The following is a 24,536-nucleotide window of genomic DNA, read 5'->3' on the forward strand; positions in this document are numbered from 1 at the left end:
AATTACTCTTAGACGTAGTGCAAGAGTGGGTGGGATCCATAATAAAAGAGGGTAGAAAATTTATTCTAGATTTCAGTATCACATATGTGAGAGAAGAAATACTGTCGGGGGAGGTCCAAACCCTTGTTCTAGTGTGGGAAGTTGATCAGAGCCGGTGCCAAGCCATTGTATTTCAAGTTCACAAAGTTGAAAAATACGGTGTTTTGAAGTTTCTGAACGAGAATCTCATGAAAACTATAGATTCATGCATGTTGTTCATCCTAAAAAAAACATGGGTTGGAAGGATTCAATTTATAAAGGAGCCATCAAAGGGATGCAATTAGTGGAACTCGAAGTTGCTGGAATGCATAAAGAGCTCTTGAGGGATATGCAAATTGTCAATCCTATAGGTATTCTATAGTTTGAGGATGGCAACGTGGACTCTGAGATTTTAACCAAAAGCTTCAACAATGCCATGATTGGAATATAGAATAGTGACATCCCCACTTCTAAAGATTTCACCATCTTGGCCAACATTGAATCAATGTTATATTTGAATAGGAATTTTATGCCGAGACAAAGCCGTAGGATCAAGGAGCTCAAATTTCAGAATGATGCATGTAGATCAAGACTGCTTAGCCTGAAAAATCCTCACTCTCACGCGATGCAGGAATTTGCGAGCACCTTCAGGAGCTAGAAACTAGTCAAGCAAAGCATGGTAGATGGAGAAAAAGTCGATGAGGAGATTTAGTTGCCAACGGTTATCTTAGGCATTTGAATTTTCAAACTGTTTTAAAAATTGTTTCTTTTCTTATAACTATTTTCAACTGAAAGGCTGGGCTTTAATGGAGGCCTTTTCAGATTTGTAAAAGACTATAAAAGTTGGAGCATTTGGCTAGAATAGGTTTAGATTCTAGTAGCTCAAAAATACTTTGTTAAAGTTAGTACTATTTAAGTTGGTTGTGTGGAAATAGTAATATATATGAAAGTCCTCTCTTAACAACTTTGTGCTTGGGAAGTCTTTTTGAATACATATATCTCTCATATTTTGCTGTGCTTTAAAACTTAGTGTTTGAGTAGAATTAGTTATGGTTACTTTGTGCGCCATGATGGTTAATATTGTACGAAATATACTACTATTTCTCTTGTTGTTTGTACTTATTTCTCATTTCTTGAAATTGGTTTAAGTTGCTGTAGAACTTCAGTTCATAAGTTACGTCTTGATTACTTGTGGAAAGACTATGAGCTTTTCATTCTTTGATTTTTTGAATTTGTAAATCATTACCTCAATACCTAGGAGTACATGAGCGTCCCTTAAGCACTTTCTAGCAAAAGTGTGCAATTAGTTCTTGTTGATCTTTTAAATTTATTGATAAATCATTCGTAAAGGGAGTTGTACTTGTAAAAATTTAGAGGGAAATGATTAATACAACGTTTACCCAACTGTTATGAATTTTATTGAATTTTCCAGCCTTGGGCATATATTGAATCATTGATTTTGTAGGAAAAGACAATCTGTTCACCAATAATTATTAAATACCATTTACCTCTTAGGTTTCCCTTTTAGGTTTTATGATCTCCTTGTAAACAGATTGATCCATTGTATGTTTCTCTCATTCTTTTTGTCTGATAATATAATTTTGTATATTCTAAGAGCCAAACCCTTGCCTTTTCTTGTCTTTGCTTCTCTGTGATAGGTTCTTGCATGGTGTTATATGGGATATGTTGATTTGTAATGCTCAAATCCTTAAGAGTAAAGGATTAATATAATTACATTGATTAAATAACCTTTACTCCCTTCTTAAGATTTCCCTTTATGCACTTGCATTGCCATTTAATAATCAACTATTAATTATTAAATGTCATTTACCTCTCAGGGTTTCTCTTTCACGTTTTACGATCTCCTTTTATATGGATTGAGCCGTTATATGTTTCTCTCATTCTTTTTGTCTAATAATATAATCTTGTATATTTTGAGAGGCAAACCCTTGCCTTGTCTTGTCTTTGCTTCTCTGTGACAAGTTCTTGCATGCAAGCGTTCTATGGGATCTGTGGATTTGCATTGCTGAAATACTTTAGAATATCTAATTTATACAATCACTTCAAGTATTCTGATGATTAGATGATACATAGTCACATGTCTTCTTTCATTCTTTGGAATGACACACTCAAACTCATCATAGTCTTCTCATACTAAACTAGTCTAATTAACTGTCCCGAACTTTGCTTTTTGTAAATTGATATCTCACAAGTATCAAATCCTCCAGTAAAGTGTTTGGTCTCCACAATGACCAAGATAAATGAATACTAGTTTCCATCAATGTCAAAAAATGTGATGCTTAACTAATCACTCTTGCCAACACTTCTGTTTTGCTCCATATTTTATTTTCTAAGTTATTTGTCGATTTTGTTCTTGAAGTCCAGTTGATAATTATAAACTTTCTCTTTTTGTTTCATATTTTTTCAATTATGTCTCAAAGCAATGGTGTGACCTATCATTGTTGTTTCGATTTACTTATCCTTATGCTCTTTTGCCCTTTCCTTCTATCCAGAAACTAATTGTATTCTTTACCATGCTTCTAAACAACTTTGTAAATAGTTAATTGATCATAGTAATTCCCAGTAGTTAGTGGATTGAACTGTTATAAAGAGAGACATTGTTAGATCAATTGCCCAAACTCATGAAACACCACACTAAATGATATTGTTGAATATCTTCTTGATTTGAAGAGCTAGGTTGTTTATTTCGTAGTTTAAATCCTTTGCTTGTAAATGATCTATGTTGCAAGTCGTGCATAATCCCAAAATTTCCTTCCTTAATATAATATTTTTTCATCTTGATTTATATTGTGCAAGTGCTTTCTTCTATCTATCCTTTCTTCCTCGATTAACTTAAACCACAGCATTCTTTCCATACTTTTAAAATTTCTATTAAAAACTATCCTTACCTGTAATATAAAATTATAATTTAAAAATGTACACATCAAAATCACTAAATTGTGTGTACTTCATTTAGCTTTACACGATTTATTGGTTAGTAAATCTTCAATCACAATTCTCTTACAATGTATAGAGTTAAATTAGATATCTTGCGGACACGTTGCAAAACGTTCACATTTGCCACATGACATTGGGACGTTGTAAATTATTAACCATAGTAAACTAATCTAAACCATGGTTAGAGCTGGACGAGTTTATTCCGGCGCCTTTATTCAATATAACTTTTCAAGACCAACTTGAATCGTTTTTGGCTCTGCACTGCATCGCCATTGCTGTTTTCGAATGTGTTCCACCTTAGAAAATAATAAAATGGAGGAATTGTGGGTACCGAATTCAACGGAAGAACACCGAGGGAAGTTGCGTAGCATGTGGCAGCTGGCGTCCGTGCTTAATTTCTTTCATGTAAACAATTTTTGAATTTGAACGAACGAGTTAAAAGCTTTATTGTTTTCTTCTGTCTTTCGAAAACACGAAGAAAGTGAAATATTTTAAAATGCAGGTTTTTCGTCCTGTGCTGGAAATCGGTGCGAAATTTTCAGCGGAGGATTTGGAGGCAGCTCTCATCACCCCAAATGACATGCTTTCGGACATTCATATTTCACTCTTGAAGGCATGTTAGCTTAAACATTTCAATATTAGGGTTCAAATGAGACTTGGTTGAGTTCACGTTTTGTGTTCGGTATTAAAGTAGACTTCGTTTCTTGTTTTATCGATGCAAGCTTGATGATCAAACATAAGTAGAGTAAAATAATAAGTAGCAGCTAATCTAACCTTTTCGTTTGTATATTTCTAGGTTTCCGTTGACTCTTGCACCCTTTGAAAACATGTTTTGGATTTTTTAATCTTTGTTACAAAACATACAAACGTTATTTTCCAGAAGTATAGTTCAGTCTAGTGTATTTGTACTCTTTCTTTTAAAACCTTGTCAATAGTAAAAAATAACATAAGAATTTGGAAGCAGAAAGTGCAGCTTCTGTACAGGAACAGAATGGTTGACATGATATTTAGTATGGTTATCTTGTACTTATATTTCGAAAATGTTGCTGCAGTTTTCTTAAGTAAGTTTGAAGTACATACATTCTTCTTAAATAAGTTTGAAGTGCATACATCTAATAAAATCAGTGTGAAAACTGTCAATGCAACGTCTAAGTTAACTTCAAAAGGGTTTTATTTGTACAGAAGCAAAATAATATTATTCTTTCTGTCTAATGCTTCTACTTTTGGATTAGGCCTTCCAAGTTACGACCCATCCGTGAGGCCTTCCAAGTTACGACCAATACAAAGATCCAAAATGCAGAAAATATCCTCTAACCTGCGAGATCTATGATCTCTTTTCTAGATTCCAACCCCCAAAACTACTCCTTAAGCCTAGACCAAGAACCTCCATTTATACTTGCCAAAATGGCTTACAAAAATTTCTAGATCATCACATTGAAGAAAGCCGACTAGATAACAGTCAACACATATCCCGATGATCGATCCCATACATTAAATCATGACCCATAATTAAATGCAAAGGTTGGCTCTCAAATAAGAACCAGATAGACAACTTGGTGAAAACAGAACGAGACATCACCAAACAACAACCACAAAAGGGTCATCGAGGCACTTCGCGAACGTAGAACAAAAATCACTCGACGAACGAAGAACTCGAGCCACTCAGTGAATGAAGAGAGGAATGCATCCACTGAGCCAACAACAAAGAAGTCACTGAACAAGCTCACAATGATAATTGAGCACATGTCTACCGAGTAGGATAACCATGCAACCCAAGATGCTCCTGCATCATTATCATCGAGAGATTTATAAAGTCTATAAGATAAACATGTTGAGGTGAAAGTTGCAAAAAAGGAAATTAGATTGGAGTATGTGAGCACTAAAGAGCAGATTGCAGAGATATTCACTAAGCCTCTTCCCAAAGAGACTTTTGAGTATTTGCGAGGTATGCTAGGGGTTATGCCCCTTCCTACATCAGAGTAGAAGATGCAAGGATGCATCAATCTAGTGTATGCTAGGGGTTATGCCCCTTCCTACATCAGAGTAGAAGATGCAAGGATGCATCAGTCTAGTGTAATAGAGCACTATTGTTTATCTGGACTGAATGCTGATGCTTCCTGTATGGGGGAGTATCTGTGATGGAAAGAGTCATCTAGGACTCTTGTTGGATGTTGTTTTTGAACAATGTGTTTGAACACTTGAGCTAGTAAGAATCAGTTGTTGCAGAAGTTTGATGGATGTTGAAACCTTTGACATTGATGTCAATGGGGGAGAAGATTAGCATGAAAAACAAGTTGGGGAGAAGATTAGTTGGAAACCAAGCAAGAACAAGTACAACATGTTTGGGAGAAGTTTGGCAGTTTGGGAGAATGATTGATGAAGAGGATTTGAAAAGAAATGTTAACAGTCTTTAATTGTTGGTATTCTTGGAACTAGATTTTTTTCATCTATGTTGCCATCAATGCCAAAGGGGGAGATTGTTGGAAGCATGAATGCTGATGATATTCCTATGGGGGAGTATTGTAGATACATGGCTAGATCATTATCATGATGATATGTTACATTCACGATTGTGTTTGTCATTGATGTCAACATAGCAGTTTTCTGTGGTATCTAATAGAGGAAATTTTGACACTTGGATGGTGGAAATTCTTGGTGGACTATTGTTTCTAACAACACCCATTCACCTACAACCAATTCGATCATGTCAAGTGTCATAGTGGAAGAGCTCAACAATAATATGTCCAAGTTTCATTGGATTCGTTAAAAGAGAAAAAGACAAAATAAAATTATCTTCTAAAGGAAGGCTTGTTGCAAGTCCACATGACATTTTTATCATTGGCTCATTTATTGGTGTATTCTTTGTAAGCTTCTACGTAACTAATTTTCTTATTGGACCTTTAAAGCAATGTAATTTTCTTATCGATTATAATTAGCCAACATTTAATGCTTGTAGTTGGCAATTGGAATAGGTCTTTGGTGGGTTAATCTTGACTGTTGATTTCAAATCATTCCTAACCACTCATTGTACTGGAAACTACTATAAAACGACATGCCTTATTTGTAACTCATTAGAAATTAGATTAGACTAGTTAGAGGGAGACTTGTTGAAATTGTTGCTATAATACTACCATTTTTTTTCTTTCTTCATTGATTTTCATGGTAAATCTTTGTGATGTTTAGAGTATTACATATTCCCAATGTTAACTAGAAACTTGTTTCCACCCTAAATGCCCAAGTACTAGAGCAAAAACCATTTTGGGGACTTGGGGATGATCAGAAATGTTTCCAAGCTATCCCCAATCATGTAAACAATTTAGAAACCATCTCGTAAACTTGAAATCAACACATTTTTCAAAAACTGTTGATCGTCCCCAGTGGCCAAAAATGACCCCAGCTGTCCTAGGGACTATCAATCATTTCCGACAAAAAGATAAAATTTATAAAATGTTTGCAATTATTTTAATTGTGTGGGGACCTCAACACAACCCTAAAATGTAAATTTTTTGTTAAAAAATGCATTCACGTTGTCATTTGCCTCAACTATCGTTTGGGGGCCTAAGTCATTCTATTATTTCATTGTCTTGTGAAAATTTATTTCTTCTCTATTGACTTGGCTTGTTGTTGCATGAGTGGACATGTCATTTTTGGGTGTGCAGGGTTTCATTGTTTGGCCCAAGTGATCAATACTTATTTACGATTGATCTGAAAAGCCGTTTCTAGCACAACAAGTGCTCTTTTTATTAATCAAAATTTCAAAGATAGAAGACTTAGTAGATTTCTTGGTATCCATGTTGAATATTGTAGAGCAATTGTTTACTATAAAAAAAAATGAACTTTTTAAAATCTTAATCAGAGATATACCCAAGCATTCTATTAGAAAATAGAATTTCAAGTTGTGAATAAATTGAGACTTAGTTGTTGTTGTTTTTTGGAAGTCTTTGGCTATTTTAATGAATTATATCTATGAATGTATGAATATGAAATTTGAACTCTCATTTGATTCATTTAATGCTATATTCCTGGATGATTCAATGAATGATCATTGATTTAATGATTTTAGATCATTAAATGTTATTATGTTGCTATGATGAATGTTACAATGTTATATAATTCATGTATATGTTTGAAATTCTATATTATCATACACACACATATACATACATAAATAGTCGTTCCTTGCTGCGGATAAAAGAAACTTGTTTCCTTGCCCTTCGTCCCATAAATTTTGGGTAAAACAGACATTTCCTCACTTAGATTAGGATTTTAGTTGAACAAAAGGAGCTTCAATTATGAAGGCACAAATGGAAGAGGGCCTAGACCCATGTATTTGGCTTCTGTTGACTCAAGTAGAGCCAACAAATAGAAGTGGGTTGGTCAGAGAGAGATCAACTTCTTCCTTCGACTTTCCTTCCGATGAACTTCTTCTTTCATTAGTCTTATATTAGTAGGGCCCCCCACTACCATAATCTCGATCATTCGTAGAGGGAACATTGCTAGATCAACAGATGTAGGCTATGCGAAGATATTTTGGTTGGATCTTTGGTGAACTTGTTGAGACTAGCTGCATGTTGATTGTAAGTTTTCCTTGCATGGTTGAATGACATCTTTATGAGCTTCACATCAATTATTGCTTGCGCATTGAGATGCATCAGTGGATGGTGTTAATGGAATGGTAATAATTTGAACATCTTGCATTTCCCTCATGAGATCACACTAGTTTAGTTGATGTCAATGACTAAATTAAATATGGTGGAGTCACAAAGGCATCCATTAGCTCTTGCATTCTAGGAGTAAACTCTTTATCCCTTTGTAGTTTGATTGGTTGGAAATAGTTGAAGTGGTTGATGTCCATTGAGTGAACAATGTAAGTCCCTTTGTAATGCTCAACATATCACATCATCATAACTAAGGTCATAACTAAGGGAAGGTGCACAATAAGAAGGAGCCTTGGGGTTGTCTCATTTGATTGCACAACCCATCTACATTGTTTAGCATTTGAGCTTCCTTATTCAAGAGAGAGTTGGAGATTTGGTGTTTCATTTGGAATACTAAATGTTCAATTATGCATGTTATAGTGGCATAAGACTTACATCAGCACTACCCTAGGCTCAAGCTTGAATATATTGTCCCCCCAAGCCTCATGTGGCCCGTGCCGCGTATATGAGGTGGTGTACCTAGTGTGGGGTCCTATCATTTTTCTCCTTCATCTTGTGATTCCTAATTTGGCTTCAAATGATTGAACACCCTTTTTACCTTGGCAGGGATGCAAGGATAATTCACCATAGGGTGCCTTGAGAATCTATCTTATCGAAGCCCAAAGGCAGTCGATTTGTCCCCCTCTGCCCCATGGGGACTCCTTGGTCACAACCATGAGATGGCATGTTTCTTGCCATTATCGGTTTCAGCAATCAGGAACATGATATCTTTACCATTAAGCTGCTATACTAACAATATAACCATAATGTATAAATATGGCAGTTGTAAAATGCATATTAAAGTATTGATATGTAAATGCATATAAGTCTGAAGTAATCATTTATTATATTCTGAAATCAAATAAAAATACTTAAAATATTTATCATCACAATTATGTATCAAATGATGTTCATACCAAGAAACTGATATATATGAATTATTCTCCTTTGAATACTTATCTCTGCTGATGATTGAGTGATTTATATATACTTATTGAAATGTTTGTAGAATTGATTGCAGGTCTCTTTGCTCGATTCCCAATTGATGTTTGATGAATGATAGAATGATTTCCTTTGATTTGACAATTTGATATGTTAGTGAATGATGATTGATTGAATATGGATTTCATAGATTGTAGAGTGATGCTTGTGTGAGTGCTGATTTGATGTATTGGTGAGTGATGATAGATAAATGCTCCTTGAATACTTGGAATGATTTCTCCTTTACACATTATTTATGAAAGGGTCACCACCTTTCATAAGAATTGAGACACCATTTTTCATTGTTGCCATTTGAAAATAATATATTATTCCCCAACTTTATCTCTCTTCGATGCCATCCTCAAATGAAACCCAAACCTCTTTATAGCTTTCAATGTGAGGAAGAGTAACATCTCTTGACCATATCTGCCCCTGGCAATGGTCACATCTTTTCACAGTTATCACCCTTCGGAAAGGGTCACAATCCTTCATCCTTGCTGCCCCTTTGGAAGTAGTTTCCTTATTCTCTAACCCTTCATTTTCCATTAATCCTTCTATAATTTCTATTCTCCTCTTCATGCATATCAGAACTGTCTTATATCTCAGAACAAAACTTTGATTACCTTCCTTGTAATGATCCCTTATTCCACACCTTCAACAAATTAGTCTCTCTCCTATTCATATCTTCAAGATGGGAGAGTCACAACCTCTAATTATTGCAACATTTCAAGAGAGTCACAACCCTTCATCCTTTATTCCTTTATGCCCTTTGAAAGAGACAACCTTTCACAACTACCACGTTTTGAAAGAGTCACAACCCTCTATCATTACAATCCTTTGCCTTTTGAAGGAGCCAATTTGTTATTCTTCTTTCTTTATTAATTCTTTGTTGATTGTTGTCTTCTCTTTATACTTCTCCCTTAAGTCTGCATAGACTCACCTTCTCAATTTGCATCAGTATATATTCCTCCTTTATATCTGCATTTACTGTCCATCCAATTCTGCTTTAAATTCTTCTTACAATTATGCCTTCAACCTTTCTTTGATGATCTTACCTTTTTATCTTCTCCGCAGATCTTCAAATTTAAGTCTGACATAAACTTATGCTCAACGTCACAAGCACTCATAACTTCTTAACATATCTTCCCAAAGTGGTGTCTCTTCCACTTTTTACTTGCTCCTTAACTAATCTTAATTTCTCCTTTACTTGCCAATTCATATTTATGTCTAAATTTTTCTCTATTTCCAACCTGATTTTTTTCATATTTCATTTTCCAATTTTTGTTGTCCCATCCATGTCATTTTACAAATGAAATCTTCTCTTTTATATATTATGTTGAGGGAGTCACAACTCTTCACTACATTTGATTAAACTAAATTGACATGTAGTTATATTTTATTTTTATTAATTTTAATATTTGAATTTTCTTAAGTATTATTTATTATTAAATCCTATTTCAGAAGGGGGCCATTACATAGCAAGTTGTGCATTCGATAAGTTGTGTCTTATCGTGGATAGCAAGGATGTGGTAAATTTTCTTAATGATCTTTTCAAGACAAAAAGTGGTCTTGCACAAATGAGCCTTCAGTGTGTTATTTTCAGGAGGTGCATCGACCATGCAAGGTTAAATTGCAACATGACACATGGGTGACAATGCTATGCAAGACACTGAAAGAGTGGTGGCATTGGGTAAGTAACATTTATTTATACAATAATTTACAGTAATCTGTGTTGCGAGGCACGAGAGATCTACAGCCATCTAGATCGTCAGGCTAACAGAACCAGTTGTCTGCAATCTCTTCGCTATTATTGCAGGTAGCTGAAGGAGAACTGCCAATTGTCACATCACATGGGTAAGGAGTTTATAATAAAAATGTAAAATGGTCATGATCAACATTATTCCATGCATTATGATGGAGTGTACAGAGTACTAGCATTATTTTTTCATTTGGATATTACTTTTATGTTTTCAACTTTCATTGTTAATGACAAATGTTAATGATTTTCAATTGTGATTGACTGGACTTTCAAGTCTCATTGATCTTGTGTTTTCTTCTGTGGAAATTTGTATAATTTCTTAGTTTCCTCCTTTTATACAGAGGAGAGATTACTGCCTATAAGGAACTTGATCCTGGGATCCGACTGTTGATTTTAAAGGCACTATGTGAGATTCGTTTAGAGGTGTGCAAACATTCTAACTCCTACACACAGATTCTAGATTTTTCTGGGTGCACATGGAGTGCATCAGCCTTTATGTAGCATTCTAAATTTCTAAGCCAGGAATCAGCTAAGAATATTTATATTCTCTAATTTATAGTATGGTAGTTCAGACCATAGGTGATATAGTGACATGATTTTTCGTGTTTAAACAGATCTAACTTTATGACAATTTCTTTTTGTCATTTTTTGAGTTATTACATGAATCTGCATGGTCTTACTTCTAGAATGTTTTATTTCACTTGTTTGTAGGTGGTCTCTCTGTGTCAAGGGTAAGTAGTCTTGATTAGGTAGGGAAGGGGGACCGGTAGGTGGTAGGAGTACTGACACATGTTATAGTAGGTGGACAAAATAGACAGTATAGTGGTGCACTAAAAATGTCATGTCAATGCTTATCTGCAAAAAGAAAAGCAATCATCACTCCTGTGCTGCTACCTTAGCACACCATTAAATTAAAATATGACTTAGTGCACAGCTATTGATCTTATCACCTTTTTGGGACCATTTAGGACATCATCACAAAAAAATATGCTGATGTGGCATCACATTTGAGAATGTGGACTTGAAAACTATTTCTAAGCAGGGGACTTGACAAGAAAACTGCTGTACAATATTGAGAATAATTTGAAATTATACACATAAGATTTTGAGAAGCTCGAAGTTAGGGTGCACACACATTGGGCCTTGCCCCCTTACTGGTTTTCATGAATTTTCTAATTTGTTAATTCTGTAACTTTTTCAAATCTTCTGAGTTTCTCAGGGTGTCTTTATCATTATTGTTTGGTTAGTTTTTATTTTGTGGCTTTAACTTGTACTCTAGTTGTTTTTTGTATGCTTTAGAAGTTTAAATGAGCTTGATACATTATAAATTTTGTATGTGACAGCAAGATGACATTCGGACTTACATAAGTGATACTTTGAAAGACGGTGACAAGTTTGTTGCATTTTATAAGGAACCACTAGAGGGAAATAATGATGGAACTTCATACTGGTAAACTTCATGCCAAGTACTCAGAGTGTTGATTCTGAAAACTATTAACATTGGCTGATTGACTTGCTAACTTTATAGCGAGTAGTTTCAGAATTCAATGGCTTGATTTATGCCAAACATTTTCTGTCAGAGCTTATAGCAATTGATTAAGTTTATCTAATTTTTCTTTTTGGTTAAAGGTATGAGGGTGATTCTAGAATGGGACATCGGTTGTATAAGGAGATCCAGAAAGTCCAGAATCAAACACAATCTAAGGGGAGAGGTAGTCCATCACAGCCGAATATAGCATGTCACTGGGAAACCATAGCAACAAATCTTGATGAATTTCAGAGAATTTTTGTAAGTAGCTGAACAGGCAATTATTTTTTGACAACACTGTAGCTTAATGTTTCAAATTTTCAGATATCTTCTTGTTGCCTATTTTCATTTTTCAGTGCTTCAGTATGTTGTCTAATAGATCCGCATGAGAGAATTTAGTATTTACTCACATAACCTCTCAATGTAGTGTTCACTTGCAATATGTTTATGCTAACTGTGACTAGATCATGGAACTTTACAGGTAAGTACTGTTTCAAGTGGGGATGAGGTTGAGAAGAGGCTTGCGAACAAACTTAAGGATGACATTCTTCCAGAGATTGAAAAGATTCAAAAGGTTTATAAATTTTGGGTATATTAGAGATGAATGATGCAATTATTAATATAAATGAAAAACAGAGCTATTTCTGTTTTTAAGTTGTTTTCATGAAAGATATACTTATTAAGTGTGTGTTATTTTCCCTATCCACAAATGAGGACTTGTTTGAAGTTATATTTTATAACTCTGTAAGCACGAAAGTTATTTTGTAGAATTCTCAATTACAGAGAAAAGAGCAAGCCTTACAGCGAAGAGAGCAAGCATTGAGAAGAATGCAAAGGGATTATATGGTTATGGATGGAGCTTCCACAGGCCGCTGTCTTCGTGAACGTAAACTGGTTAATTACACATTTGGTATGCAATCTCTTTCTGATAGTCTGAAATATTGTGCTTTATGGCTGACAATCATAACCTGTTGCCAGAGCTATGTGGCAAAGACGCAACCACATTGTTGAGACAAGCTGCATTACTTCATTTATTTCACGAGTAGACAAATAGTAGTAATTATATTACTATTTAGATTACTTGGTGCTAGCAGGACACATATCATATAGATGTTGTACTCACATTATTATGTAAAAAAGATCCTTTAAACTTTCTACTTGAGGGGATGAGCTTCATATATGGACTTAGCTTTTAGCTCGGATTCCAGTTCTATGGAGAGTTTATTGCAAAGTTGTCTTCATCCCTTTTTTCATATTACTTTGGGAGTTAACAGCCAGAATGAAACCTTGGTTGTCATTATGAATGTTTGAAACTGCACTGAACTTACTAGCAATCCTGGCTTGTTGATCACATTGTATTTCTTCATTCTTTTCTCTTTTTTAATGAAACTCAGAACATGCCTTCTATACTGTATAACAATGAATCGGAATAGAATTATTTATAAAACAACTCATAATAAACCAACTGCCTAGGGTTCCTTCCCATGATATGTCAGGAGATCTAAAATAATTAATTTGTTCCAAATTTTTAGAAAATATTCATCTTTCCTGTATCCATCTATCAAGGAAATTCTAAGCCATGATATAGTAAATGTCATGCCCGTAGTAGATGGTAGGGATATGATAGGACAGCAATACACACATGGGTAAAATCCCACAAAAATCGCAATTTTAATAAAAATGCTCATGTGAAGTCTCAATACTTTAACACAAACAAATGATTGGGTTGTACATGAGTAAATCCTACATCGCTGAGAATTGTGAGATAACTTTGATTCATAAAGCATGAAAAAACTTTCAACACTTAGCTCCAAAAAGGTGAAAAACTAAGATTGGAAGATAATAAGTCACCGTACTTAACTCCAAAGATTTCAAACAAATGCTTAGGGTTGCTTGTGTGCTAAGTAGGTCCTTTTGTTTTGTAATTGCTACCGACAATATTATAAAACATGTTATTAGTGTATTCATTATTTGTATAGGTCTGTTTGAGGTGACTAGGCACATGCAGGTCAGTATCCAAGAAAAAGACTAGTTTTAATAAATGCTCATGAAAGTGTCCAATATGTAACCCAAATACATGATTGTGTTGTACTTGGATTTAATTTACACTGGGGAGAACTGTCAGATAAAGGCGACCTAAAGGCATTGCATGCTTTAGCAGCTTTGTTGATGGGGATTCCGGCAAGGGGGTGGAAAGCCCAAAGTGGCTGATTAAAATGAACTTTTCATTCCTTTCTAACAAATGCATCAAGGAAAAATGTCAATAATGCAATTGACTTCTCATGGATGTCATCTTGAGAAGGCAAGTTCTAATAAAAAATACTCATGAAAGCCTTCAATAGATAAAAACTAAGTTACCGGTATGGGTACGGGCACGGATACGGATACGTGGGTACGACAATTTTTTGGGAAGTGGGTTTGGGTACGTCTGGATACGTCTGTACAAATAACATATAAAAATCATAAATATATATATACATATGCATTTGTACAACTTGAAAAGTAGAAACAAAACTAAAAGCATATAAAAATCATAAATATATATTATATATTTGTGCATGTATACAGGCTTAGAGCTTGAAAAGTAGAAACAAAACTGCCATAAATATTGCAGTAGCACATTTATAATGATTTCCTATAAGTCTAGTTTCATATCAATTTGTCAATTGATATGTCAAAAATTGAATGTTATGATAGATATATCATATATGATTATATCCATATCGAATTCATTGTGCATTGGTTAAACAGTAAACTGTCAAAATATTACAATTAGACTGATTAGTAATCAGCATCATATGGGTCATCAAGAAAATCAAGATCAGTGGAACCACATGCAGCCCCAGTTTCACTTCCACAGCTAGAAGCACATTGGCTATTTGCCTCCACAGAGGGTAAAGATGGTGCGTTAACTGAAAAATCCAAATCTGTTCTCTCAGGATCTACATCCCACAACATTGTGCCCCCTTCCTTGTACTGACTTTTTTTTATAAGTAAGAAGGCGCAAGTTGGAATGCACATAAACCAATTCTTCTGCCTTACTTGTTGTCAATCGACTGCGTTTCACTAAGTGAATGAAGGAGTATGTACTCCAATTTCTCTCAGCTGAAGAAGAACTAGCAACCTATTGAAAATTTGTCACAATGTTAGAGAGTTGTAACTATAAAAATAACTTTATTTCTGACATTAACAGATTAATAGTGTTAGAGAAACATGAAACATGCCTGTGATAGAAGTTTGATTGCAAGAGTTTGAAGGTGTGGTGATGCATGGCCATTAAGGTACCACCAAGCATGAGCATCCTTCGTGTACTTGTCACGGATAGCAGCAACACTTTGACTGCTAGAGGATACAAAATCAACAAACTCAGTTGTAACTAAATCCTCCATTGCATGATCACGAAAGAGTTTACTGAGTGCTGTTCGACATCCATCACTTCTCCATCTCTATATGGTGGTACCCTTGTTGGCCGAGAAAGAATTTCATCACTATAAAATTTTGAAGTCAATGCAAATGCAAGAAGATGTAATGGGGTGGTCATCTTGTTCCATCGTTCAACACAAATTGACTTAACTTCTTTGAAGAAAGTTTCTTCAGGATCTTTCTCTTTTTTATTGATGACATCTCTCATTAACTCAATCATTGAGTCAATGCCATCATATACCATTCCCAAACATGGGTGATCCATGTCAGCAAAACGGATCATGCTCATGATGGGCTCGGTGAAACTAAGAAGATATTCCACTCTTTCCCACCATGTGTCTTCTAGGATCATTTTCTTTACATTTGTTGCCCTTTCTGTATTGGATTGCCTCCATTGAATCCAACCTTGACCAATAACCATGCCAGCAAGTGCCTCTCGCACCAACACAAGTTGCCTCAAGACAATTGTGTTTGATGCAAATCGAGTCTCAGCAACCTATTCAAGAATTAAAAATCAAAATTAAAATATGAAGAAATCATTATGAAATTTAAAAAGTAAATTCATATTAGTAGTGAAATATAGAATTGAAAATTTGAAGTGTTTCAATTACCTTCGGCAATTCCAACTCTGAAAATGATCTAAAAATGGCTTGTGACATGTTATGGTTTGTGAGGAACATCTGAATCTCTTCAGCCTCAGCATAGATTTGTTTGATCCAATCTATTTTCATACCCAACTTTTGTAGCATTAGGTTGAGAGAGTGGACAGCACAAGGTGTCCAATAGATGTGATCAAAACGTCTCTCAATCAACAAACCTGCAGCTCGACAATTCTTTGCATTGTCTGTAATAACTTGGACAACATTTTCGAGACCCACATCTTAGATGCATTTTATAAGGATATCAGCAATAAATTGTGCATCCTTCACCTGCCCCTCACAATCCACAGCCTTTAGAAACATTGGCCCTTTGGGGCACACTACAATCACATTTATCAATGGCCGATTTTTGGTATCCTTCCACCCACTAGGAATAATTGACACCCCTGTTTGTTTCCATGAATTTCTAATGGGAGCCAATGCATTGTTTATGTTTTTGACCTCACTTGCTAGTAAGGTGGTGCATACCTTCTCATAACCTGGCCCTATCCACCCTTGCGGAGCGTCATTTGCTTTTCTCAACATATCCTGCCAATATGGTGAGTGTACAACATTGAATGCCAAACTGTTTGCATAGATACATCTTCCAATAGCTTCATCTGCAATCTCCCTAGCATCATTCTGGAATGCTCTCTCCAATGGCCCTTTACTTCTCTTCTCAGAAACAGGTTCTTCTTCAATTCTGCCCAAGAACGGATGGTTCTCTACTATGATATCAGGAAAGTCACTATGAGATGGAGAAGGTGGGGGCCTTGAACTACTTCCTTTTCGTTTCAACAAAGGATGGTTTGTGGCACGTCCGACTCTTGCATTTGCTTCCTCTTGCTCTTGAATGAATCTTGCTATTTGTTGAGGTGGCAATCCTTTTGCATCCGGTTCTTTGCATGCTTTGATACCCATTTGGGGAATGGCACATAAATGGGCTTTCACAGGGCTGTAGGAGCTAGTTTTCTCCACATGACATAAATTGCATTCCCAAGCAAATGTTCCACCTCCTTTTACTTGGCTTTTTATCGCGACATATTTCCATAATGGTGAATTCGGATCGGTCTTGAATTTGGGTCAAGTAGTAGAAGTTGCCATTACGTTGTCTACAAAAGCCAACAACCAACAAGTTAAAAAAAGAATAATAATGATTAAATAATATATTATTAAATTTAAAATTAAATAAATTCAATTTATATTTTGGATAATAAATAATAAATAATAAATAATAAATATAATATATAGTAACATTATTTTATTACAACATTAAAATTACAATACAAAAATTAAATTAGTAAACAATAAAAAATACATTATTAACATTTTAGTACTTTAGACATTATATAATAATAATATTTATAAAATATTACCTAACATTAAAAACAACATTAAAATTACAATACAAATATTATTATATAAATATTAAATTACTAAACAATAAAAAATACATTCAAAACATAAATATTATATATGATTTTATAAAAGCTTAAAAAACTTAAATAATATTACAAAACTAAGAAACTTAAATACTATTAAATAACATTAAAAAACCTTTAAAATTTTAAATATTATATACAAACTATATAGAAACTTAGATAAATATTTTACATTTGTTAAAATTTTTACACAACTTGTAACTATTCGTCCGCTCACGAGCTTGTATGCAGAGAACCCTTTCCACTGCTCATGAGCTTGAAAATTGCAAATTCCGTTGTGCGCAGATGGTTGCAAGGTGTTTGGAGTTTGAAATGATTGTCAAGTTTGCAGTGACTATCAAGTTTGCAGAGATTTCTGTCTGCCCAATTGGCGTTAGCAGCTATTCCCGTCCTCTCAGCTGTAGTTGTTGCTATCGAAGTTGTTCCAGGCTTTCGTTTTGTTGATGTTTTGCAGCGGAGGATGTAAAACTATAAATGTAGTGGCGGATGTAAAGACTTTAACCCGTCTACGTTAGGGTTTTCGCGTGGGTAACAACGACGTAAAGCCAAACGCCGACAGTAAAAATCGTAGTTAAAATGCCACCTATCAATTTGAATTGCAGTCAAATCGCCACGTCACTAGAAAATCGTTTGGAATCGTAGTCAAATTGCCACATCACCAAAAAATCATTTGGATACACAATGAATATTGCAGAGAGGCAAAAATCGAACCTTGTCCGATTCCTCAGCATTTTTTGGTCATATCAGATTCTGATGCGTATCATACCCGAATCTAAAGGAAAAGGGGGAGGTACCGGTAACTTATGGTAAAAACAAATATGATTGGGTTGTACTTGGGTTAATCATACATTGGCAAGAATTGTGAAATAAAAATGTTTTTATAAAGCATTGCATGCTCTGAGAGTTTTACCTAAGCTGCTGAAATGGAGGGATGGTATGCTGGTAAAACAATTGTTTTTGGGGTTGGGTACTTAATGAATGCCTTATATTTCAAAATTATCTACAAGGTTAAAAATCATTAATGATATTCATGACAGGAAGACATGAAGGACAAATATAAAAAAATAGGAGGCAAGTCGGTCGGGAAAATAAGTAGTTTTACCCTTACGAACTTGTGGATTTTATTTTATAGGTTAGAAACCAAGTTTGTAACTGTAAAATCTGAAGGTTGAATTTGATTGAAAATTACTTTATGAAGTTTTTCAAAGATTTTTGAGGTCCACCCTTTCTGTCCTGCAAATCACGTTGGACCAAGTTAAAAAATGATATATTTGTTTTTTTCTTTTTATAGTTAATGTCTTTTGAGAGATTGATTGAGTCCCATCAACCAAATTGGCGAGTCTCAAAAATTTTCTTCCTTGGATTCTCATGCTCCTCCAGTTCCCGTGTTCTTTTTGCGAACTATTGGAGCACTTGTATTCTTCGTTTTCTTTCTATTTTGACTCTTTCTTCCTCCACACATACCAAGTTTCTTGCCAATAGTCAAGGGATTTGTCCAAGAAGATTGTACACCGTTGGTGGTACCGATAGCTCGTCCCGTACCATGCTCTCTCTCAAGCTTCCCTTTGCACGTATTGGTCCACAAAAACTTTCCCAGGCTGCCACTAGATCGTGTGTCACCTGATCTTCTCTCGTTATTTCCTCCTCTTCTCCGTTACTGTTTGTTACTTGTATATGTGGTAGGAAGGGTCTTCCCATTACTCCATCTTGCCTAGTCAATGACCTCTAGGTTTGGACTTAGGCAACGACACCAAAATGTAGAATGGTTATCAATGCACAATATACAAAGTAATATAACATGGACTCAATATTACCAATACAACATTCATTACCAGAATACCAAATGGCAAGGAAATATTACTTCTTTATTGATTACCAAAAAACATCCCCTCATCCATATTCTAGAGTTCTTATATAATAGTCGGTTGGCTGGGAAAACCAACAGACGCATCCCCTCGCTTCTTAACTACCCAACCCAACAAAGCTTAACTAATGCTAATCACATCATTGCTTTATTACGTACTACAAGACGGATATTAAGAGTGCCTTCCTCCATGGTGAGCTGCAAGAAGTCTACATTATGCAACCTCCTATTTTTAAGGTTGTCGATAAAGAACATGTCTGTAGACTCAATAAAGCACTTTATAGACTCAAACTAGCCCCTCGAGCGTGGTACGTCGAAATTGATCACTAGTTGGTTGTTGATGGTTTTCAACGTTGTCCTTCTAACAGTAATATGTATATCAAACGCTCTAGTGATGATATTCTCTTTCTTGTTGTCTATGTTGATGACTTGATCATTACTAGTAGTTGAATACATTTGATTGCGGAAATCAAACAAGATTTGTGCAAGGATTTTGATATGACAAATTTGGGGCTTCTTCATTATTGCTTAGGTGTTGAGGTTTGGTAGATTGATGATAGTATCTTTATTTCTCAGTCAAAGTATGCCGATAACTGGCTTTACAGTTTTTGTATGCAAGATTGTAAACCTGCTTCCACACCTATGGAGAAAGGACTGAAGTTGTCCACCAAGTCAGATTTTCCTCTTGATGATGAAACCACTTATAAGCAACTAGTGGGCAGTCTCATTTACCTCACTGCCACTAGATGTGATCTCAATTTTGCAGTGAGCTACGTTTCTCTCCTTATAGCAGCCCCTAAGGCTGATCATTGGTTAATAGTGAAGCGTGTGCTGCATTATGTGAAGGGCACCTCTGATTATGGACTTCTTTACACTGGGAGTCATGATTCAGACTCAGTGGATTGTTCACAAATTTAGATTGGGCAGGTTTGGTTAATGATAAGACATCATTTTCTAGATATGTGTTCACTTTGGGATTTGGTGTAGTCACATTGACTGGTAAGAAGTAGCATGCAGTTTCACTGTCCTCCACAGAAGCAAAGTATCGAGGAGCTGTTATGATAACTTGTGAGGTAGTTTGGTTTTGTCTGATGCTTGTGGATATGCATTTATCTCAAGTAGGCCCGCCCGACTCCCTTGCTCTTTGATAATCACGGAGTGCTCAAACTTGCCATGAACCTGATTTTCCATGAAAGAACCAAATATGTGGACGTTCATTGTCATTACATTCAACAGTTGGTTGAAGACAAGACAATTCACTTGCAGTATGTTCCGACAACGGATCAGACTGTAGACATTATGGACTTCTTTACACTAAGATTCATGATTCCAGACTCAGTGGATTGTTTACAAATTTAGATTGGGCAGGTTTGGTTAATGATAAGACATCAACTTCTAGATATGTGTTCACTTTGGGATCTGGTGTAGTCACATTGACTGGTAAGAAGTAGCATGCAGTCTTACTCTCCTCCACAGAAGCAAAGTATCGAGGAGCTGTTATGACAACTTGTGAGGTAGTTTGGTTTCGTCTGATGCTTGCAGATATGCATTTATCTCAAGTTGGCCCGACTCCCTTGCTCTCTGATAATCACGGAGTGCTCAAACTTGACATGAACCCGATCTTCCATGAAAGAACCAACCATGTGGACGTTCATTGTCATTACATTCAACAGTTGGTTGAAGAAAAGACTATTCACTTGTAGTATGTTTCAACAATGGATCAGACTGTAGACATTATGGACTTATTTACACTAGGAGTCATGATTCCAGACTCAGTGGATTGTTCACAAATTTAGATTGGGCAGATTTGGTTAAGGATAGGACATCGACTTCTAGATATGTGTTCACTTTGGGATCTGGTGTAGTTACATTGACTGGTAAGAAGTAGCATGCAGTCTCACTCTCCTCCATAGAAGCAAAGTATCAAGGAGTTGTTATGACAACTTGTGAGGTAGTTTGGTTTCATCTGATGCTTGCGGATATGCATTTATCTCAAGTAGGTCCGACTCCCTTGCTCTTTGATAATCACGGAGCGCTCAAACTTGCTATGAACCCGATCTTCCATGAAAGAACCAAACATGTAGATGTTCATTGTCATTACATTCAACAGTTGGTTGAAGACAAGACTATTCACTTGTAGTATGTTCCCACAACGGATCAGACTATAGACATTCTCTCAAAGCCTCTTGGTCCAAATAAGTTTGTTCAATTCAGGGGACAACTTGGTGTTGTGGATAGATTGACCATTAAGGGAGGGTGTTAGAGTATTTATTATTTTATTACTTTAATCATTTAATGGTTAATTATGTATTATATGTAATTATTTGTAGATAAGATTGTCTCTACGATCTTCTTAAGTTTCTTTTAAGAAACTTTCTATTCAGTACATTTGTAAACTCTTTATAATGATCTCTTTGATCATTTGTTAAGACATCAATTATTTTACCAATTACTTTGTGTAATATGTTCTATTCTTTAGCCTAGAGGTCTTCTCCATGAATCTAATTCTGAAAAAAGATCTTGATGTCTAGATTGCTAGTTTGGTTTCTCCATTCACATGTTATTTTTATGTTTGTCAGATTGCCATAACACATACTTTGCAATTGGCATGCTGCAAGCTGGATACAGCGTGTGATCTGGATCAGATTTCTATATGGTTCCATGGCTAACACGGCAGAATTGTGAACATCGAAAGGCAAATCTGAAAGACAGTGAAATGCATTTGTTTAATTTCTTGATATTGTATCTCTTAAACCATGTTATCAAAGTAGGAAACTTTCTATGTGCTTAGTGGATTATTCACAGTTAAATTCCAGAAAATGTCAATTATATCATGAAGGTTCATTCCTTTGAAGTTGGCCAGACTATCTTTTTATTTGTGTCAAATTGTTTTGCAATATTTTGGTTATATAAATTTGTTTCCTTTTCCTTCCATCTTTCAAGTGAAATCAATTGTTAGTAAAAATTGACATTTTGATACTTGGTCCATACCAAAATTCTGCATTTGACATTTTTTTTTGAATGTGGAATGATCAAGTAGCTTTTAAGTACAACAATTCTTCTTCTTGGAGTCTAAAAATTTCTAATGTAAAGTCTGAAAACTCCAATGTAAACATTCTGCAATTTTATTCCAAAATATGCTTGACCTATATGTGTTCTCTCAAAAAGGTCTGTGTAAGATTCCCAAGCTTTTATATAATGGTAAAGTCCATCATTTAATGTTTTGTCTTAAAACATGTTTTTGATATAGGAATACCTTATTGGAACAATCCTATTCTGTGTTAGACTGAAAGTTCAGTAAGTCTGCCTACGATCTAAAAGGACATCTGATTGTAAACATAAGTCATGGGAGAATCTGTCTCTTTCTAAATACTTCTATTAAATGGGAAATTCACCCTTCGTATTATTTCCTTTGCAGATGATTATGACCAATCAATTACTGAGGCAATAGAATTAACAAAGTAAGTTCATATTGGTAATTATTGTATCAATTACTTGTATTGCATGCCCAAGAACGGTATTTTTGAACATTACAAATATCCTGATCCTTAATTGTTTGATGTGATTGAAATGATTATAGGCAGGGGCAATTGTCTCCAAACACCGTGCTTGAAAATGATGTATCCAGAGACAACAGTCCTGCAGGAATTGGTAAAGAAATTGATGTTTAAAATTTTACTCCAGATGCACTTCCAGTTTTTTTGAGGATGGGCGTAGAGTATCATAAGGGGACAACTGATCTGTAGTAGAATGATCTTTTTCAAGTTAAATCATTCTGCTGGAATGTAGAAAGATCGAATATTTTTTGATCTCTTTATTTCCTTGGTGGTGCACTTGGAGCAAAAGCTGGCATTGTAATATGCAATGCTTAGAAGTGATTACTTTTTGACCAAGGGCTGATGAGCAGCTTGCAGTAGCTGCAAAAGCACAACAAAGATCTTGTGTACCTGCTATGCGCAGTCAGAGATCAACTTATCAAATTGAGAATTTTGGCTCTGTTATTTTTAGTGATAATTGGAGCAGCGGTCTTCTAAATTATGATTGAAACAAGATCAACGTTAAGAATAGAAAACTTCAGCCCCCAGAAGATCCTGAGAATGTTAGGTTTTTAACTAAAGTTGGCTGTTTGTTTCAGATTTTTTTTCGCTAAGGCTTGTATTTTTTATTTATACCGATTTAACTTTATAAAACGAATCATCTATTTATGTTTTTTTTAAAGAATTATTCCTAAGATTGCAGGAATCAAGTATAGAATGCCCCCATAAACTGCAGTGCCTAGTAAACTTAATGCCACTGGCGATGCTGGTATGACATAACAATTTATGTTTCCAGTGCTTGTAATAGAACCAATTAAAATCATTGAAACATTTTAACTTGAATCGAAAGTTTGAAGTAACAAAGACTGCAGTTTTTGGTTGCACTATCAAGATCAGAATGTCATGTATCTATTCAGTTCAAATTTGCAAGACTCATTGTGGCTTATGGAACAATAATCACAGGCTTCACCATGTTTATCATTGGATTCAAATGCCTTACCTCTAAGCTATGACAGGTTTGGGACAAATAATTGATCCGCTTGCAAAACCAAATGCCATACCTATTCATTTCCCGTTTGGGAGCCCTTTGTCTTCCATTCAAAGTTGGTACTAGTCACATTCTCAAAGTTCCCATCCAGCCAACTATCTATACATTTGAAATCATCAATCAGATTTTTTTGGCCTCGAATCTAATTACATGAGAACATAGAAAGAGAATTAACTTTGTTTTGCCCCCTACTACAATAGCAGCAATTTAATGGAGTTTAAGAAAAGTAGACCAAAGTAAAGGTGAAAATTTTTAGCTTCGGAAACCTCCAAAGATGGATTAGCGAGATAATTTTATTGGTTTTCTATCTGATTTTTAGCATCCGATGTCTGGTGGCACTGTAGTTCATGTCAGCGGTGTTTAGAAGTCTTGCAACTTGCGAGCACGGCTACTTTGCTATTAATTGTATCTTTCTGGCGAGGTCCACAAGATTCTTCCCATTCGATCTCGTGCTTCAAATTCGATTTCTGATTTGCTTAGAAGTCAGAGTTTACAATCATACTCATTAGTCACGTTTTCCTTGGAGAGTGTTTGAATAAAAACTTGTCATTTACTTCTAATAATTATTTGGTATATGTTAGATCAATAACTGTCAAGAGGTAAGAAAAGTAAAATAAAATGTTTCCTCTAGCTACAGTTTAGAC

At 35.2% G+C, this 24,536-nt stretch overlaps 1 protein-coding gene across 4 annotated transcripts; it reads left to right on the plus strand.

Annotated features, from left to right (window-relative positions):
* The first annotated feature begins 3,206 nt into the window (after positions 1 to 3,206).
* Positions 3,207 to 23,529, plus strand: LOC149532305 (DDT domain-containing protein DDR4-like). 4 transcript variants are annotated; one of them, XM_089806422.1, is made up of 11 exons: positions 3,207 to 3,381; positions 3,479 to 3,589; positions 10,258 to 10,344; positions 10,441 to 10,508; positions 10,755 to 10,836; positions 11,757 to 11,863; positions 12,043 to 12,202; positions 12,423 to 12,515; positions 12,710 to 12,851; positions 22,727 to 22,769; positions 22,889 to 23,529. In XM_089806422.1, the coding sequence occupies exons 1-11, from the start codon at positions 3,262 to 3,264 to the stop codon at positions 22,977 to 22,979; spliced, it is 1,104 nt and encodes a 367-aa protein (XP_089662548.1). In that variant the 5' UTR covers positions 3,207 to 3,261; the 3' UTR covers positions 22,980 to 23,529. The 4 variants fall into 4 exon arrangements, with proteins under 4 accessions (XP_089662548.1, XP_089662549.1, XP_089662550.1 ...); XM_089806423.1 differs by having other exon boundaries at positions 12,725 to 12,851; XM_089806424.1 differs by having other exon boundaries at positions 10,471 to 10,508.
* Positions 23,530 to 24,536: the final 1,007 nt, after the last annotated feature.

Source organism: Cupressus sempervirens, chromosome 10 (genome assembly GCF_028749045.1).
Source record: "Cupressus sempervirens isolate cs-2001-9-10 chromosome 10, ASM2874904v1, whole genome shotgun sequence".
Lineage (NCBI taxonomy): Eukaryota > Viridiplantae > Streptophyta > Pinopsida > Cupressales > Cupressaceae > Cupressus > Cupressus sempervirens.

Bases quoted from the DNA above. Each gene is read 5' to 3' on its own strand.
- LOC149532305 (XM_089806422.1), top strand. From the start codon at position 3,262: ATGTGTTCCACCTTAGAAAATAATAAAATGGAGGAATTGTGGGTACCG. The intron at 10,837-11,756 runs GTGTGCAAACAT...TGTATGTGACAG, and splicing joins TATGTGAGATTCGTTTAGAG to CAAGATGACATTCGGACTTA. The intron at 22,770-22,888 runs GTAAGTTCATAT...AAATGATTATAG, and splicing joins GAGGCAATAGAATTAACAAA to GCAGGGGCAATTGTCTCCAA.